We start from the raw sequence: 19,536 nt of genomic DNA, 5'->3' as shown, positions 1-19,536 counted from the left end.
AATAGTAAAAAAAAAATCCTAATAAGATCCCATTTAATTTTTGAAAGTTACTCCTAAAATTGAACCTTAGGAATACATTTTTCTTACGATACATTTTACATTTACAATGGATTATAAAAATAAATTTTAGTCTATAATTTTTTATAAAAAAATCATTATTTAACGAAAATATAGGGGGATATTGTTATTAAAAATCACACCGCTGTGTCTAAAAGAAGATAAAAAGGATTAATTTGCGAAAATTAAATTATTATTTTTTTTTACTGTTACATCGAGAATGGTCTAAATAATATTTTGACTGATTGATAATTATCAAACTGGTTATAACCAGTTTTGTATTATTACTTTTTGAGATATTAGCATTTAAAGATTTGGAAACTGTGTAAAATGGGCTGTGTTCAGCGACGCTCTATTTTTACCATAACGAACAGATGAAAAACGCGACATTTCTTCAACGTTGCCGCACATTTCTAGCCTACAGATAAAAATTACATTTACTCTAGTTGTATATTATTCTCCATATAGAATTAAAACAATACTATTTGGTTCCCATTTAATTTTCGAAAGTTACTCCTAAAATCTACAATTAGATATAATTTTTTCTTACAATAAACTTAATATTTAATGGGTTATACAAATACATACAATTTTAATTTGATATAATGTTATAAAAAACATCATATTTAACAAAAACATACGGAGAATCATTTTAAAAAATCACATCTTATATTTTTTTAATCGCGAATAGAATTCACTTATTTTCAAGTTATTTTTCCGTATATTTTCTTGAAAATGTTGTTTTCCTTTATATTATAGCTTTGGGAAATATTTATTTATATTTGATCAGTGGCATACATTATAAAAATTCATAATATTAGAAAACATGTATTTTTTTGGCTCACACAAAAAACACTTATTCAGCGAAAATTCAAAAGTTATTCTATTTTTTGCATTTTTGACTCGAGTACATGTCATAGGTTAATTTTGGTGTAAATTTACATGAACTCATCCTTTATTTAAGTTTTGAAGTAATAGTAAACTTTTTTGGCATTAAGTCTGAACTTTTATAACTTACTACATTAAACAGGATGTTCAGTAAGTAAGGGAACAGGTCAGTTGTTACAAACAATGGGAACAATAGAAACCCGTTTCCTTACTTACTGATCATTCTATATATTAAATTATTTCTTATTAGTTTTTTTTATAAGTCAAAGACAAGTAACTTTAGCTTAAGTACTAATATAAGTAATTTAAATCAAGAGTTGAAATAAATGTATTGCTTATGATGGTATCAAGTATGCACTCAATACCCAAAACTAAATCCAAAACACATTTCAACCAAACATAAGTTGTTATTTTTTAAATAGTGACACTATTTTATATTTTAAATGCAAATATTGGTTTTATTTTTACAGCAAATGAACGAATCCTCGCTTTTATTCACAATGATAGGAAGTTGCGTATCTATTGATTACCATATCAATGGTGACTTAGTTATAACTGCTAATCCTTTGGTTAATAGCATTAAACAAATAAATCAAAGTATTTTAGGTAATTTTCAAATTAATAAAAATTGTTTTGTTGTATAATTATAAACACAAATTAAAAAAAAAAAAATTTAGATGTATTATGCTGTAAATCGAATAATGCAGCCATTGACTGGTTACATGGATTAATTTTCTTTTCTCTTCAAAATTCCTTCAAAATTGAAGTAATATCATTAAATGGTAAATTTAGACATTCTTTGACCGACAAAAAAATACACCAACCTAGAGATATTACAGCGATTCCAACTAAACGGATGATCATTTGGATTGATTATGGTGAGTAATAATTGACCATACTATTTTATTTAATGTTTTACATTTACATTGTTACAATGATATTTTAAATAGTGTTTTTAAATATTACTATATACTAAAAAAAAGTTTGTTACTTTAAGTTTTAGTTAAACTCTCAATGAAAATGTTACTATAAAAATATTTATTAGCACGAAAGTAATGAACTATAGTAGTTGTCAAATTTTTATAATAGCTTGAGGTAATTANAAAAATTTTCAAAAATTATTTAAGAACCAAAACGTAATATTTTACTACATATTGCTAGTTTCACAATAATTACATTACACGTTTATTAAGTCCAGAAGATTATTTTAGTTATTAGTCGGAAATTTAATATGACCTGGTTTTTTGTACTATTGTCACGTTTTGTGAACAATTTTTGGTTTAACTTTTTATTAACACGCAAAGTATAAAGAGTTATCGGTAAAAAAAATCATCACACATTCCCTCGAGAATGTTGCTATTTTTATTTTCAAAGTTGATAAGATATGCATAGTTATATAGTTTACATATTTGTAAACATTTTTATCTTTCAAAACCTTATTACTCTACAAGCAAACTTTTAAAATTATTTATTTTCCATAGATTCATTTGTTTGTTGATGATTATAATATTTAAATTATACATACATTACCTATATGATATTTTTTTATCATTAGTAATTTTTTAACTATAGCATTAAAAATAAAAAAATTAAGAGTACAAATCTTAAAAAACTGTAAAATCATGAAATAATGATTGAAAATCTAATAATTTGATGCCATGACATTGATTTTTCTATATTTATACATGTAAAACATTACGAAATATTTAGCAAAACAATTTAAATTTTTATCACTTTTATGAAATAACCTACGACAAAATAATTCTCAATGATTGTTTTCATTAAGAAGTATTTGTTATAACACGAATTTCGCAATTTTTTTTAAATAATTAAGTTTGAGAACTAATTTATACAATAGAAAATTTGGTTTTTAGCACCTAAATTATCCCCTATAATTTTGGCATTTTGTCTATATAAACTTTAATATTTTTGTTAAAATTATCTAACAAGTATAAAAGTATATTAGATCTCCTATAATTGTTTATAAATTTGGATGTTATAAATACAAAGTATAAAATACAAGTGACTTATTTTTGATTCACGAGAAAAGTAAATTTTAACTGATATTCAAATGAATAATAAGTTTAAATGTAATAATTGTAGTAGAAGGAAATATAAATATTATTTGTATTTTTATTATTGAAATCATATGCTTCTATGTGTTACAATTTATTGAATAATTTGAGTAAATCTATCGATATATTTTCCTAGACTCTAAAGAGTCTTAAATTTAATTAGAAAGGATTAATTTACATTTAAATTTGGTATTAATAAAGAAACGCAAAATTAAATTCACAATAAAATTGTCAGTATAATTGTTTATGAAATTTTCTTGCTCTTCTTGGACGATATTTAAGGTGTTCAGTTAATTAAGAAAATAGACTTCTATTGTTATGATTGTTTGTAACAATTAACCTGTTTCTTTACTTATATTGAGAATCATTCTTTATTAATAATATTAAATCTTAATGAATACCATATTTTTAATTGGGTTTGAGGAATAAAATCACTATTTTATATTTATATTAAAAAATTACATGTTTTTTATGCAGTATAATTCAATGATGTATTATCTCGTTTTTATAGTTTTTGTAAGTTATTCATATAAGAAATTAATTAAAACCAAAACTTTATATCCAAATTATTCTACTTAGGTTTTGTTTTTGAGAAATTTATTTTAAGTTTTTATATCTTGGGTTTAATTTGATTGAATGTATCAAAATTTGAAATAGTTTATGATCGATGTTCTCGACGCTGTTAAAAAAAAAAAATATGCTCATCCAAAACTGTCCAAAGAAATTATGCGCCATGAATTTTTCATCATATATGTAACAAAATTTACGAACTTGAATAATAATATCTGTTTTCTATATGACAAAAGAATTTTCGTTGTTATAAAATTTGAATAAAAAATAAAATCTTATGTTGATATATTAAATTCTCGTTTTAAATTGATATGATTTATTATTTACTACTTTAAAGGTATGATATAGAAAAACAAGTATTTTAATTATTTATAATATTATTTTAATATTTTCTTTATTTTTACAACTCATTGAATAGTAGAAGAGAATCCGGTATTGCAAATCATGGACATGGATGGTACAAATAGGAGAATATTAGTTAAAGATAATATAATTACTCCTTCTGGAATAGCTGTGGATTTATCTAGTGACACAGTTTACTGGGCAGATATTAGCTTACGAGCCATTTTTTGTATTTCTTTGAATGGAAATAACCGCCGAACAGTAAGTCTATTTTTTAGTTAATATGCTATTATTTGTATATATATATATGTATATATAAAATATATATATACTTGTATAATTAGGTAATTAAAAGAAAATTATCTGATCCCTCCGGGCTAGCCATCGTTGATCAACATCTTTACTGGGTAGATTGGTACACAAAAAGTATTCAATCTGCTAATAAGGAAACTGGCGAGGACTTAAAAATCATTAGGAAAGGTCTTGGTTCTGCCATTAAAATTAAACGGTATAAATGACTTAGGACTTTTTTTTAAATCATGCAAATTATCTAATTCATTAATTTTAAAATTACTCTTACAATTATAATTGATTCTATGAGTGCTAAAAGGTGATTAAGTCCTTTCAAATTACATGGACTTAATCCCCTTTAGCTCTGATAGATAAATTATACTTCATCAATATGTACAATTCTTTAAAAATGTTAATTCTTAATTTCAACTCAAGTATTATATCATAATATCATTACAATAAGAACATATCTCAAAAAATTTTGAGGTAAACGACTTCAAAATTTTGACTTTTTTTAATAGCTATATTATATTGAGAATTATTTGACTTAAAATTATTACAAGTTCACTGTAATTTTCATTCATAAACTCTCAATCATTAGACATAAGATATTAGAGTTCAGTAATACTAAAATGTCAATAAGCATAATTTTTGAGTTATATCCTTATTGTACATATATATTATCATAATTAAAACTTTGAAGTAAAATATTTAATGTAAAAATATTAATGGTTTTGTAATTTTTGTTTTATAATGATATTATAAAAAAATTGTTTTTATTTAGCTCTGATGAAGGTAACATTGTTTTCGGAATATGTATACACAAATTTTTGTGGCTTTTTTTTAGTTCAATATTTTTTAGTTTTAAATTAATATTTTAAATATGTTTTTTAATTTTTAAATTTTTAGCCATAAGTGATTAATTCTTATTATATATTTATAAGAAAAATTTACAATTTTTAAGTCAAAGTCCTATTTTTAACAGACTTCATCAAAGTTTTGTTCCGGAAATTATTAATAGTTGTGGCGTAAATAATGGCAATTGCTCTCACATATGTTTGCCCATGAATACTAGTTTTATATGTAAATGTCCTTATGATTTGAAGCTTGCTAATGACAGGTATCGTTATGTTAAAGATTGTGTAGGCTTAAGGTGTAATATTAAATAGCATATTATTCTCAATTTCAGTCGTACATGTGAAACAACAAATGAAATATTTATTTTAATGAATGGCGTTGATAGATTGCAAATAATAAAACTAAATAACTTAACTTACACTCATGACGAAATAATACAATTAAACCTCTCTCAATCAACTTCAAAAGTTGATTGGGACAATGGTTTTATATTTTGGTCTGACCCTTGCAAACAGGTTATTTCCAAAATTGAAACCATTTCATCAAAAATCAACATAATTATAAATCATAGAGTTGGTAAGACTAATTTTTCGAGAACATATTATTTATTTTTTATACTTATGTTTAAATATAAATTTTTATAAAATATTTGATTTAAATACATTAATAAAATTCGATTTTAAGTATCTCCTTCGGGATTAGCGGTTGATTGGATAACAAAAAAATTGTATTTTACTGATTCTGTTGAAAATACCATCGAAGTAACTGACTATGAAGGTCAAAATAGAACTATTGTTATATGGGAAAAGCTTGAATCGCCGAGGTCACTAGTTTTAGACCCATCGAGTAATATTTTATATATTTTTATTTAATTCTGTGACTTTTATACTATTTCCGAAGTCTTAAATGACTATTTACACCTACAGCGAGGTATATGTACTGGATAAGTACACATGAGGCTAAACCAAAGATAGAAATGGCTGGTATGGATGGTTGTTGTCGAAACACATTCTTTGAAGGTAATTTAAAAAATCCAGTTAGTCTAACGATCGACATGTTCACAAGGACATTATATTGGGTGGATGTTGAAAAACGTACAATAGAGTCCTTTCCGCTAGACAAAAAAAACAAAAATGAAAATAGCACAATCATTCTGCGTTAGTATACAAATTAAATAATGTTTATTGTAACAATTATAAATAAAAGCACTGGAAAACGTATAGAATTACTATTTTTGTAGATTTCAATATCCTTCCATATTATTAAATTTTAAATACCTTTTGGTTAATTTATTTAATTAAATTATGCAATGGAAATTATATACAAGAAACATTGTCCACGTTATAATATATTTCAAAAAATTGTTTTAACATTTAAAGTACTCTAATTTTTGTGTCAATCAAGAATTATTAAGTGTTAGTAATAAATAGACTTATAATGCTTAAAATTAACTTAACTTTTTATAAGTGAACGTGATTTGATATTTTCTGACTTTTATTTGTAATTTTTCTAAAATAATATTAAAACTCAAGTGTATAATTCATATTATTACTAATTAAAATTGTCAAAGAGACGTTTTTATTTTTAACTATTTACAATATAAAAAAAAATTTGAAATAATTTTGAATGATTTAAATATTCCTTTGTTATACAAAAAATGATAAGATCGGTCAGTTTTCACTGAAAATTATATAATTTTTGCCAAAAGGCCAATCTCTTTTAACTCTCTTAGAAATCAAGATTTAGGACAGTTTTTATTTTTCACCTTTAAATACATTGTACAGGCATGATGCCAGAATTATTTAATTATTTTAAAAGGAAGAGAAAGGTCAAGTTAATTTTTTTAAGAGAAGAACCACAATAGTTTTACTTTTGTTAATAATAACAATTTTATTGATGATATCAATATTTTTTAGTAAATTACTGTTAAATATAAAATACAAACTAAATACTAAATAAATAAAATTTTAAAACTAAAAATATAACCATATGTTGCGCTATAATATATTATCAATTAAATTTTATAATCAATAAGTGATATATAGTCTGTGGTCAAACTGACTACTACAAAAACAACAATCGAATATGAAAATAAATAATAATCTATAATATCTAATAAGATGTGTAATTAATATAGCATAATATAGCAAAATTAATATTTTGCACTTTTAAGTAATAATATTTAATTTTTTATGGAAATTTTCATTAAAAAATGCGAGAAATAAAGAATTATATTTCATAAACATATTAAGTTATTTTAAAAATTCAAACTCCAATTAATATTAATAAAAAAACCTCAAACATTTTATCAAATTTAAAATATGTGTTTTTATTTGTATAAACAAAGCTGTCAACCTTACAAGTTCATTTCTTGATGAACTTAAATAGCTAATAATTTGAAAAAATTTGTAATTAAAAAAGTTTGGTTTTAATTTTATTTTGTGTGTTATTGGGTAGGCAATGATAAAATCATTCTGTATACATTTTGCACAATTTATTAAGAAAAAGGTGCAAGGATTTTCCAGTGCTCAGTTTGGAGCAAATTATCACTACTTTTCCATTTTATCATTGACAATTTATTTTTATCCTTTTTTTTTAAATTAAACTTCAATAATTTTTACGTGTAATTGTTTAGAGTTTAATTCAACAATGAGTCCTCATGGTCTTGCTGTGAATAAATACTATTTATATTGGACCGATACAAATACGAATACCATGTATAAAATGAATAAAACACAAAATTCACAAGTTACAATTGACGTTATACGGTATCTAAAAAAAAAATTAACTGTACGACTTTTTATTAATCTAAAAAAATTTACAGACAAAACATAACAGGATTTAAGGATATCCAAATATTTAATGATAGACAATATATAGCTCATTCTTTTTGTCACTTTAACAATGGAGGTTGTTCACACATATGCCTATCATCACCATTACGTAATCGTCGATCTTGTGCATGTCCAATAGGGTACACTCTTGAGGTGCGTTGTATTACAATTTACTAAAACTCTCATAAAAAGCTTTTACTTTTTAATTACAGCCACAAAACAAAAAGAAATGTGTCATATTTCCTTCCAAGTTCATTTTAATGGCTCATTCCTCGAAAATTCATATGCTATCATTTGATACACCTTACTTTAAAGATACAATACTACCTATAAAAAATCTAAAATCTGTAAGTCTAATTGGCATGGACAATATCAAAGGTTAGTTATATAAAAATTTTATAGTGAAAATGCATTATTGAAATAATGTATAAAATTATATTCCTATAATATTTATTAAAATACCTTTATTTAGCATATCATCATTTATTTGAACTTTTTTTTTTTTAATGATACTCAATTAATGAGTAACTTTATTATTATATCTACATATTGGTTCTAAAAGGTTCCAACTACAAAAACGGATATTTGTTTTTTTATATTCAAAAAACTACAATAGAATTCTTAAGTGTGTTTGAAACATGATTAAAGTTTCTTTAAGTAGAATCAGAGATTTATTTTAAGATGTAACTCAGATGATACTACCAAAATATTTAGTTTTTCTACAGTAGATATTTGAAAATAGGAATTTGTTTTTATTATTGTAGATTATCATTCTAGACCCAAGATACAGATATATGAATAAATATGATATACTTAAAAAATATAGTAAAAACGCGATTTAACAGAGAATATTGTCCAAATTCTTTTAGTTCCAAAAAATATTCTATATTATATCCAATAAATCATTCAAACAGCTTTTTGAAAATGATATTTGTACCATTTAAATTATATTTAAATTAGTCTATTATTATTTTTAAAATGTTAATTAAATCTTACAATTTATTTATTTGCTATTTAAATCGTGTATAATTATTTTACTTCTACATCGATTAAATTAAGATACTTCTTTTTCACTACTTTATTAAGAAAGTCAATTAATGAAAGTTATAAAAATCTATATTTTAGTGATGTCTTTTGAAAAATCAATAAAAATACATTTGAAATTATAGGTGACGTATACTGGATAGATTCTGTTACTTCAGCCATATTCAAAGTAAACGTGCAAAATTTCAGTAATACTGAACTTGTATTAAGTAATAATATTTATCAACCGGAAAGCTTAGCCATAGATCCGATGGGTCGGAGATCTAGCTTAGCTTCAATTTATTGGTCAGATTATAATAGAGGAACTATTGAAGTAGTAGACTCAGATGGACGCAATAGACTTATTTTAGTTACAAATATCATAGGAAATGTAAGATCACTTGCAGTTTACCCAGACTTCAGTTTTTTGTACTGGTGTACTTATAGTAAAGTAGGCAAAATCGAACGCGTTGATTTTGATGGCTCAAATAGGTAAGTGAATTCATAGTATTTTCAAATATACAGAGTGTTTAGTAAGTAAGGAAACAGGTTAATTGTTACATGCAATAAAATGAAATTAGTTTCCTAATCTACTGAAAACCCTATACAGAGTGACTTTTTTATCATAACCCACTCAATTATTCACAGAATAAAAATAATTTAAATATTTTAGCTTCGATGCGAAGCTGAGAAGGTATTAATTTTACTATGATGTGTTTTTTTTTTTTTTTTTTTGATACCTTAAATATGATTAAAAAATCAGTCCGTATATATGAAAATACTATAGATTATATATAAAATCTGTGGTTTATATTACAAAACTGAAGAGTTACAAAATATTTTTCTGGGAATTTTCTATAATTTGTATATCTAAACAAATATATATTCTATGGAGTGTTGAAAATTAAGGACCAATTTTATAGCAAAGATTAAATCAAATATCTGAGTGTGTGTAATCAAACATTTTTTACTGTTATTATAAAAAAAAATACAACAACGTGCAATATTAATAGCTAAATTTTTAAAATTTTAAGTTTGAAAAAGAAACTATTTAATTTTTTTTTGTATTTTACTCGTAAATGATGTGCCATAAAATATCCTTTTTGAAATACTAGGTCAAAAATAAAATATTTTTTACATAAGTTAAATATTAAAAGACAGAAAAAAATATTTAAGTTTTAATGATCCTTTGATTTTATGTTAAAATAAAATATATATTGATAGTTAACAGATGTTATATGAGTATATTTCAATATTATATTTTTTTAGTACAAATTTTTTTTGTATTTTTTAGGACTCTTATACGAAGCAGTGAAAAACTAGCTAGTTGGCCAATTGGTTTTAGTATTGATAAAAAAAATAATAGGCTATATTGGACTGACAATTATTTTGATACTTTGCAATCGACAAAATTAGATGGCAGTGATTGGATGACTGAAGTCACTGGAAATAAGTATCCATTTGGTGTACCTTTTAAAGAAAATATGTCATTTTGGTTTGATATAAACACTAATCAATTGGTGAAATCTAATCAAATTCAAAGTAAATATGTTCAATCAACGATAAATTATCTTTATTGGGTTTTTGATATCAAGTATTACGAGGTAAATACGTTTTATTTAAAGTCTTTTTTAATTATAATCTGTGTATTATGTACTTGTTATAGCTTTATAAAACTAATCCAGATATTGTCAACGTCTGTGACATTGATAATGGAGGATGCTCACATATTTGCATGCGAAATTCTCGTGGTTTCAAATGTACATGCCCCATTGGAATGTCACTTAATCCTCATACAATTTTATGTGAAGTTGAAACAGGTGATCAAATTTTATATGCTGCTAAGTCAGAAATTGGTTTAATTCTTTTAGATGGTAGCAATAGTCTACTTACACAAACGTTGAATATATCAGGGGCCAAAAATTTAATAAATTTAGATTTTCACTGGAATCAAAAATTAATTTATTACAACGATATTGAACTCAAACAAATTCGGTAAGTGGACAATTGAAATGTTTGTATATTTGAAGTTTCAAAAAGTTCATAGTTGAATATAATTATGTTTTGAGGAAGCATATACACCAAAAGTAAATTAAGTGTTTCCTTTGCTATTGATTTTTTTTAGGTCTGTTAGTATGATTGAACCTCATAATGAAAAAGCGATTATTAATGAACATATACGAACTTTGAATAATATTGCTGTCGATTGGATAGCCAATAATTTATACTTTACTGATTCAATAGAAGGAATTATCGAAGTCTCAAAACTTGATGGATCTTGTAGACGTATAATTATACACGAACCTAATGAAGAACCTTGGTCCATAGCAGTTCATCCTACTCTAGGGTAGTTTTAAGATAAAACAATAATAATAATAATAATAATAATAATAAGTTTGAACAAAATATTAAAATATTTAAAATGTTTGTTTTAATTTTTTAAGACAATTTCTTTTTTATATAATAATTAAACATTAAATTTAATCAATTTTTAGTTACATATTTTGGAGTGATTGGGGAACAGTTCCAAAAATAGTCAAATCCTTGACAGATGGTTCTCATAGAGAAGTTGTGCTGCAATCATTCATTAATTTTGCAAACAGTTTAACTATTGATTATGTAGCAAATTTGATTTATTGGACTGATGGTGTAACAAATAATCTCGAAAGATGCGACTTTGAAGGAAAAAACCGTGAAATACTCATTTATAATAACGTCCGTCCATTTGGTATAGGTTTAGTAAGTCTTCGAAAGTTTATATGAACGTATTCAATTTTTTGTCAAATATATACAATAGAACCTTAATAATCAGGACCTGATTATTTAAATTTATGAAAGTCTGATTTTAGAAAAATAGTTAATATATAAATAAGTTAAGGTACGTTATATTTCTTTAGCTTACATTTCTAAAGCCTTTTTATGAATAAATTTGAAAATACTGTTTAATAAAAACACAAAACTCTAAATATTTAAAATTAAGATATTAATATATAATCACCGTAAGAGCTAGAACTTATTTGAATAAATATTATATAATTACCTAAATTTTTATCTCGGGTAAAATTTAGATCTATCTAAACATGTTTATCGAAATGTGATCAGATAATTTGAAATTATACACCTATTTCAATTTTTAAACGTTATATAACGTTAAATTTCTATATCATTGAAATTGAATTTTTCTATGAGTCGTAATTAATATATATGGTAGTAATAGTTTTGAGATCATTATACAGTGTGTTCAGTAAGTAAGGAAGCAGGTCAATATTTATAAACAATGAGAACAATATATACCCGTTTCCTTACTTACTGAATACTCTATACATTCTCTTTACATAAAGAATTGATTATGTCAAATTTTGTTTATTAATCATTAATATAATTCCCACAAGACTTAATTGTTTGTAGAAGAATATTAAAACATTGTAATAGATTATGAGATATTGCAGTACTAAATACTTTAAACTCTATAAAGATATAAAAATGATTGTTAAAAGACAATACAGTTAATATTTTTGGTTACTTTTCTATAGCACTAATTCTCTATTTTTATTTTTGTTTATTTTTGCCTTTAATACAAAATATAATTATTATAAATGATTTAATAGGTTTTTACACGGGTATAAAGTATAATCATTATTTTTCTTATAGTTTTAATTATATATCAATGTTTTCTAAAAATTATCCTCAGCGCGGGTAATTATAATATGATTTTTGACTTTTATAACTCAAAATCATTGTTTAGGAATGTTATAAAATTTAATTTTATTCATTGATTATTTTATACACTAAAACTTCATTTAATATTTTTCTCTTTTAATTTTAATGAAATAAATGATAAGTGAAATTATTTGATGTCATCAATATTTCGTCATTTGCAAAGTATGTCAAAAAGTTTTGTTTTGAAAATTTTGCCTTCTAACTATCATTGTTAAGGACTAGTTATATTACAATATTTTTGAATTATATGCATTTTAAAAAATTTTTAAGTGATTTTGAATAGCTCTAAGTTTGTGCAACTTTGTCTTAGAATCATAAATTAACTTAGAAATATTCTTCGTAAAAAAGGGATAAACCCTCATAATTTCATAAAAATATAACTCTGGAACAACATAAGATACAGATTAATGAGGTTCTATAGTATTAATAATTCTCATTAAATATAAGTCATTGCTATTAAGGACTTGATGTTTTAGTTGGATAATAGTATATTCTTCTTCAACTGGTTTACTTTACAATTGGAACAGAGAGACTTGGATGCTTACTCATTTGAAGCAAGAATGGATACTAATAAAAAAGAACCGATAGACATCAAAGTAATTTCATCCTCAAGACAACGTGGTTGGAATCCATGTGCAGTCAATAACGGATATTGTACCCATCTTTGTCTATATTTGGGAAGAGACAAACATTATATTTGTGAATGTCCTGATAAAACAGACGGCCGTGATTGCAGTTTAAGTATGTAAAATAACAAATCTATTTTTTTTCCAAAGTAGTATATAGCTTTGTATAAGTATAGTATAAGCTTTGTATTAAAAAATAGTTTAATATACTGTCAAAAATCTGTTAAATTTTATATTCTTACAAATATGAAACACCCAATTGTTCGTTTTAATTATAATTCTTAAATTTTTCTAAAATAACTAATTAGTAATTTGAATTGACAAAATAGAACCATTGAAAGTCGTAGAAGATATTAATGATAATGAAGATCAATATCAAAACTGCTTAAGCCTTTTAAAGTTTATTTGGAAAGCAATGATGTTCAAGTATACTTTATTAAGCTTTGGTGTCTTATTAATTGTTCTGGGATGGATGTAAGTATTTTATTAAAATTCTACACTAACCATTAATAATTAAAAATAAATTTTATTTATATTTAAATATAGTAAGAGGATTATAATTTTTTCTTTTAGTTTAGTTCGAATTAGAAATTAAATTTGACTAAATCTTATGATTTGATTCGAATTTAATCTTAGGTATAGAATTGTTTCTCTCATATATTCCAAATAGAAACTGAATTATTTTAAGTATTAATTTTTATTGAAAAATAATTTACCATATAAAAGAAGGGTTAAAAAAATAAAATCCATGTTATTTAGCTTAAAAACATCTGAGTATATTTTTAATTTTCATGTAATAGCGCTTTTCGAAACTTTTCGGGGGACTGTTATCAAAAGAATTTTCTCTAAAAAACAGTTAATTTTTTTTATTGTGCTCCTATGTTATATTTTATTTACATTTACTCTTTGACTTAATGTTTTTAAGTTTTCATCATTAATTTAATCTAAAATTATTATAAAAATATAATGTTTAACTCAAAATTCTTAAAAATTAAAAAATCATTAATGGAAAAAATCATTTGTTATTTTTTATTGTTTATCTCACTATTTGTTACCTTATTCAATTTTAAAGTACATTGAAATTAAAAACAAATAAATAATATAAATAATTATATTTTTTTAAGGTTTACGAAGCAGTTCTGGATCAATGTCATTAATTTTTATTACGAAGAAGATGTGAGTGATGAAAATTTAAATAATTATTAATTTTAAATAGTAAAAAATCAAAGAATTTATGTTTGCTTTTAACTATTAAGTTAATTTAATTCAATTTGAATTTGTTTGTATGTTTTTTTAATTAACTCAATGAATTTCTTTTTTTAATGTTCATTAAATAAGATGAACGAAGTAGCTCTATAACTAAGTTGAAGAAAACATCAATCAGTCACTTCTGTACACACACTGTCAACAAAATCTACTATATAACATATTAACCTATTGATATTTTTACTACTTAAAGGTTCCTACAAAATTGTGTTACGTATCTTAGTAATGTTAGAATACAACGGCGGTTAGAAGGCAAATTGGTTTAAGCGCCCCTAATTAATTTTTTTAGTAAAATCAAAGAGCGTATTATAATTTACATTGTTGTTTGTTATAACAAAGAAATTGATTTTATTATTTTTGTCAATTAATATGACCAATACTGATGTTAAAAGCCGTATTCAAAATATTTTCTGCTAATAACAATTAGTCTTCTAATTATCGTTTTATGAAATAACATAAGAATAACTAATATATAGAATGTAATATTATAAAGAATATATAAGTAGACATTTTAAGAGATTCTCATTTTAAAGTACCAGGAAATAATATTTTATCAATAAAGTGTTGGTTCTTCTCATATACACTAAACGCATCAACTATCACTTGTTTTCAATAAAACGAGCGATGTTGTTAAAATTGCTAAAAAATTTGCATTTCAATAAATGAAATTTTTAACCGTTTAAGTTAAATCAAAAATTATTTTTAAAATTAAAACTAAATAAGTAAAGTAGTTACTTAAAAATTACTGTTCAATGTTATAAGGATATTTTCATTCTAAATATATTTAAAATATCTATAAAAATCGTACCAATAATTCTCAATTTTGAATAATACGTTTCTTTATTTTAAGGCCCTCATACATTTTAATTTAAAATAAATTAATAAAGCCAAAATTAATTAAATTAATTAATTTAAAATACTTATTCCTAATTAAAAATTAAGTGGGATTTATGTAAGCCAGTATAGGATCATAAAAATAAATGTCAGGCAAGACTTAAATATCATCGGGTTAGCTCCACTATTAGATTAGTTATTTATACTTTTCAAAACATTAACAATAATTTTAACTAAGTTTACAATAGGTTAGGTGTCAGGTTTTTATGTTTTGTTATAAATATGTGTGTTGGTAGACGTAAGTAGATCTTAAGTATTTTTGATGAATTTATCGGTTTAGCCATTTTCGACTTTAGTCTAAATGATGATACATTTTTTCAAAAATAGCATTGCTTGTCATTTTGTTTAAATAATGATTATTTTACTTAACTTTTTAATAGGAAATTCTAAAAAATAATTGTTCAATTGTAATTGAAAAATATTTTTTTATTTATTGGTAAGGCTCAAGTTTATTATTTACCAGAACCGTCAACTACATTATGATTTTTATAAATTTTCGCATATTTTTAACTTAACACATTTTAAAATACAATTTACAATTTTTATTTAATACATATTTATGGACATTTCGTTTTATTATTTATGCTACTTTTACATCCATAATACGTAGACTTAAAAGTCGATTGACTAAACCGAATTAATTATCAGGCAATCGTGAAATGTACCTAATATATTTGCGTTATACATACGTTATAATGAGCCCCAACGTAAGAAAATAACGCAAATATACAAGTAGTCTATATAATTTTAAATATTAATTACATTCTAATGTTTAATATATTGTATTAAGATTTTGATTAATTTATAGAGATTGCGTGCGATTCTAAATATTTAGTAAACAATTTTGTGTGAATTATTGTCTTTCTATTTGGCGTGTTTTAGAAAATATATTTTATTCTAGAGATATAATTGGTTAAATTTAATTAAGTTCCATAAATTATAATTATAATTTAGGTTTAGTCTGTTTAATATATATGAGTGCAAGTTTGTGTTCATTTTTAAAATTATATTAATGATATTTTTAATTAAGCTAAAATACTATTAGGGATGTTATTATGTTAAGTGTACCAGCGTAACATTATTTTTGTGTTTTGGAGATAAGTAAAACAAAAGTATTTATAGTATTAAATTATTTGAAATGCTTTGATTGATACATAAAAACCAGTAGTTTGTAATTTTAATAATTATGGGTGTGGATTTCTTTTCATTTTTAAATTAATATTTTATTTAATATTAAATGTTAAACGAATAACTATAATCATCGAGTGTCTGTGTTTTAGCTGTAAGAGTTTATAGAGTTTAAAGATACTAATTCTATAAGGTAAAAAGCACCAATATAATTTTAATAAATTCTTTTGTGTAGTTCTAGGCACACAATTGAAATTTGTAATCTATTAATTAGGTTAGAGGCTTTTTTGATTCTCATTTTAAATTTAATTTATATCAAACAACACTCAATCATAAGGAGTGCGGATTGATTGTAGTGAAAAACAGGGACGTTAACTTCAATGTAAGATTTCATATTAAATATTCATAATTTATATTTAAAAAATAGTATATTTTTATCTTAAAAAATAAAAGTTTAGATTAATTCTTGATAAATGTATTTATATTTTATATTTGGTTTTGCAATAAAAAAAAACTATATTAATGTTAACTTGACCAATACTTATGGTAATTTTACTTTTACTTAAACGGTTGTAAGTATATTTTGAATCTTAATAAGAGAAATATCAATTTTCTTACATTTACAGTTTTAGTCCCTGGTTTAAAGATTTAGCGTTTGATATTAAATAATAAAGTATAAGCATAGTTTGTATTTTAGTTCAAAGAAAAACCTCACTATCATATAGGACTTTCATCAGATTAGTTTTAATCGGTAGATTGAATACGTACTATTTTAAGTGTCTATATAAGTAATAAATTTAAATTTAAAATAATAAATTTTTTAATTAATAAGCACTTCAAATTTATTTTAGAATTTTTTCACAAACCTGATTATTCTAAGAGTTTTTGAAGATTTGTTCAGGTCAATTTTAAAAAATGTACTAATTCAATTAAAACTGAAACTTTAATTTTGTAGCAGTGGTACCGATTCTTTGGCTGATGGTGTTAATTTAACAGAATACAAGATAATTCTTTAGCTATGCCCCACGAAGTATAGTCGAAAATATCAGATCTAACAATTACTTCATTTTTTCAACAATAATGGTTCAAATTTCTTCGTCAAAATAAAATTTTCCATTACCATCCCTAATAGCTTAAACTTATAGCTAAACTAATAGCTATTAACTTATATTTTAAAATGACAACCCCATTGAAAAATCGAAAGTTGGTATAAATTCGGGTTATAATGAATATTATATAAAAATCAATTTTCCGTGTAGAGCAGCTCAATAAAGAACTATTAGTGTTTAAAAAAATAAATAATGATTAACTTTAATATTTTCGGCGATATTTTGTGAGATGTTATTAAGAAGTCACTCTGTAGTGGTATATTGTAAAATATATCAGAGCTATTGTTCGACTATATAGTAATAGATTCATAGACACTTCAAACAACTATTAAGCTTGAGGACTTTGCATTGAAGTACCCACCTCCTCACAACAATTTTAAAAATAGTAGTTTCAACAATGTAGATCCGATGCTCATGTACCTTGTTCAATCAGTTTTTGCGATACTAACTTCTAGTTCAAATAGTAACGTAATACTTTGAGACCTGTAGATAAAAACTTTTGGAGCATAATTCCTAGTTCTGGAGGACATTTAATTCAATACTAAATAATTTTTTTCCTCTTTTTTTTTTGAATAGCTGCTTAAAAAAATCTTGAAATTTATAAAATTTTTGATTTTTAAAATTTTTTAGCATATTGAATACTTTGATAAAAATGATTTAAATTATTGATTGATATTTTAGTAGTAATTTATTGTACTTTATAATAATTATTTCAATAAATAATGAAAGTTATGATTTTTTTGTGTAAAGTAAATAATATGATCATTCGACAATTTTACGGATAAAATCCACTCATCATCAATGAGACCAAAGAGAACTCTCGTTTTCATATGTAACGTCTAGTAGTAATGTCTCCGGGCTAGAATATGTCCTAAAATATACAGTTAAGGAAAAGTTTCATTTTTAAAAATTATATGTGTTAGTTGATATCGATGCCACTGGTCTATAAGATTAACAGATGAAATTAAAGTCACCAAGTCCAGACCTATTGCGTTTATTAATTTTTATTATTTCAAATACCATAAATTTTATAATTTATATACCATGGTCACTATAATAATACGCAAAAAATTTGAAAAAAAAATTTTTAGTTTAAATATTACATTTAAAGATTCAATTGAACTTATTTGTACTAAAACTGAACGATACCGCCAACCAGAGTGCCCTCAAAGTATAAAATAGATAAACGTGCAAGACAAAATTGTTCTAATGATGTCATTAGAAATCTTCACGTAACCTTATTCCTATTTATTAAGGTAATTCGTATATCATTAAATGCCTTTAGTTAATATAAAATAATTTTTACTTATGGTTTATTTATTTAATATAAAGTATTGATTGATAAAATTGAAGAAAAAAAACATATTAAGTTTAAGTTTTAAAATATATAATGAATTATTAATTGGCATAGTAATTTTTCAATGATTTAAAAATAATTGACAAAATAAACAATAAATATTTAAAATTTGTTAAAATAAAATTTTATGATTTTATTAAAATTCAATTTTAATTATCAAAAAGATGAAATCCCTGTCTTCCATGTGAATTAAGTATAAATTCCCTGGGAAATTAAAAAATACAAAGCAAAATTATCAATTTTTTATTTTACATTTATATTTACAATTACACATGAACTTAATTAAAATTAAATATAATTAAAATGATTATAAAATACATTGATTTTACTTTAACATAAAAATCAAAAACAATTTTATTTGTATTTACTTAATTTTAAAGCATCATCAGAATGTATTAATTACAGTAAGATAAAAAATATTAAATTTATATATTTAAAGTTTACATTATTTATTGAGTATTATAGTTTTATATATCTAATAATAATGTTACAAATTAA

The 19,536-nt window shown here is 23.4% G+C and overlaps 1 protein-coding gene across 4 annotated transcripts; it reads left to right on the top strand.

Moving 5' to 3' along the window:
• Positions 1-828: 828 nt before the first annotated feature.
• On the top strand, positions 829-16,395 carry LOC126900102 (low-density lipoprotein receptor-related protein 4-like). 4 transcript variants are annotated; one of them, XM_050675564.1, is made up of 20 exons: positions 829-1,551; positions 1,623-1,823; positions 4,012-4,193; positions 4,277-4,440; positions 5,188-5,343; positions 5,413-5,657; positions 5,766-5,927; positions 6,008-6,238; positions 7,717-7,849; positions 7,906-8,068; positions 8,128-8,293; positions 9,085-9,430; positions 10,233-10,542; positions 10,605-10,933; positions 11,064-11,285; positions 11,434-11,677; positions 13,135-13,399; positions 13,614-13,758; positions 14,409-14,460; positions 14,623-16,395. In XM_050675564.1, the coding sequence occupies exons 1-20, from the start codon at positions 1,389-1,391 to the stop codon at positions 14,641-14,643; spliced, it is 3,900 nt and encodes a 1,299-aa protein (XP_050531521.1). In that variant the 5' UTR covers positions 829-1,388; the 3' UTR covers positions 14,644-16,395. The 4 variants fall into 4 exon arrangements, with proteins under 4 accessions (XP_050531521.1, XP_050531522.1, XP_050531520.1 ...); XM_050675565.1 differs by having other exon boundaries at positions 4,009-4,193; positions 5,209-5,343; XM_050675563.1 differs by having other exon boundaries at positions 4,009-4,193.
• Positions 16,396-19,536: the final 3,141 nt, after the last annotated feature.

Source organism: Daktulosphaira vitifoliae, unplaced genomic scaffold (assembly GCF_025091365.1).
Source record: "Daktulosphaira vitifoliae isolate Bord-2020 unplaced genomic scaffold, ASM2509136v1 Scaffold_2, whole genome shotgun sequence".
NCBI lineage: Eukaryota > Metazoa > Arthropoda > Insecta > Hemiptera > Phylloxeridae > Daktulosphaira > Daktulosphaira vitifoliae.
The sequence above is the reverse complement of the archived record's forward strand: the minus strand, read 5'-3'. Positions and strand labels throughout refer to the sequence as shown.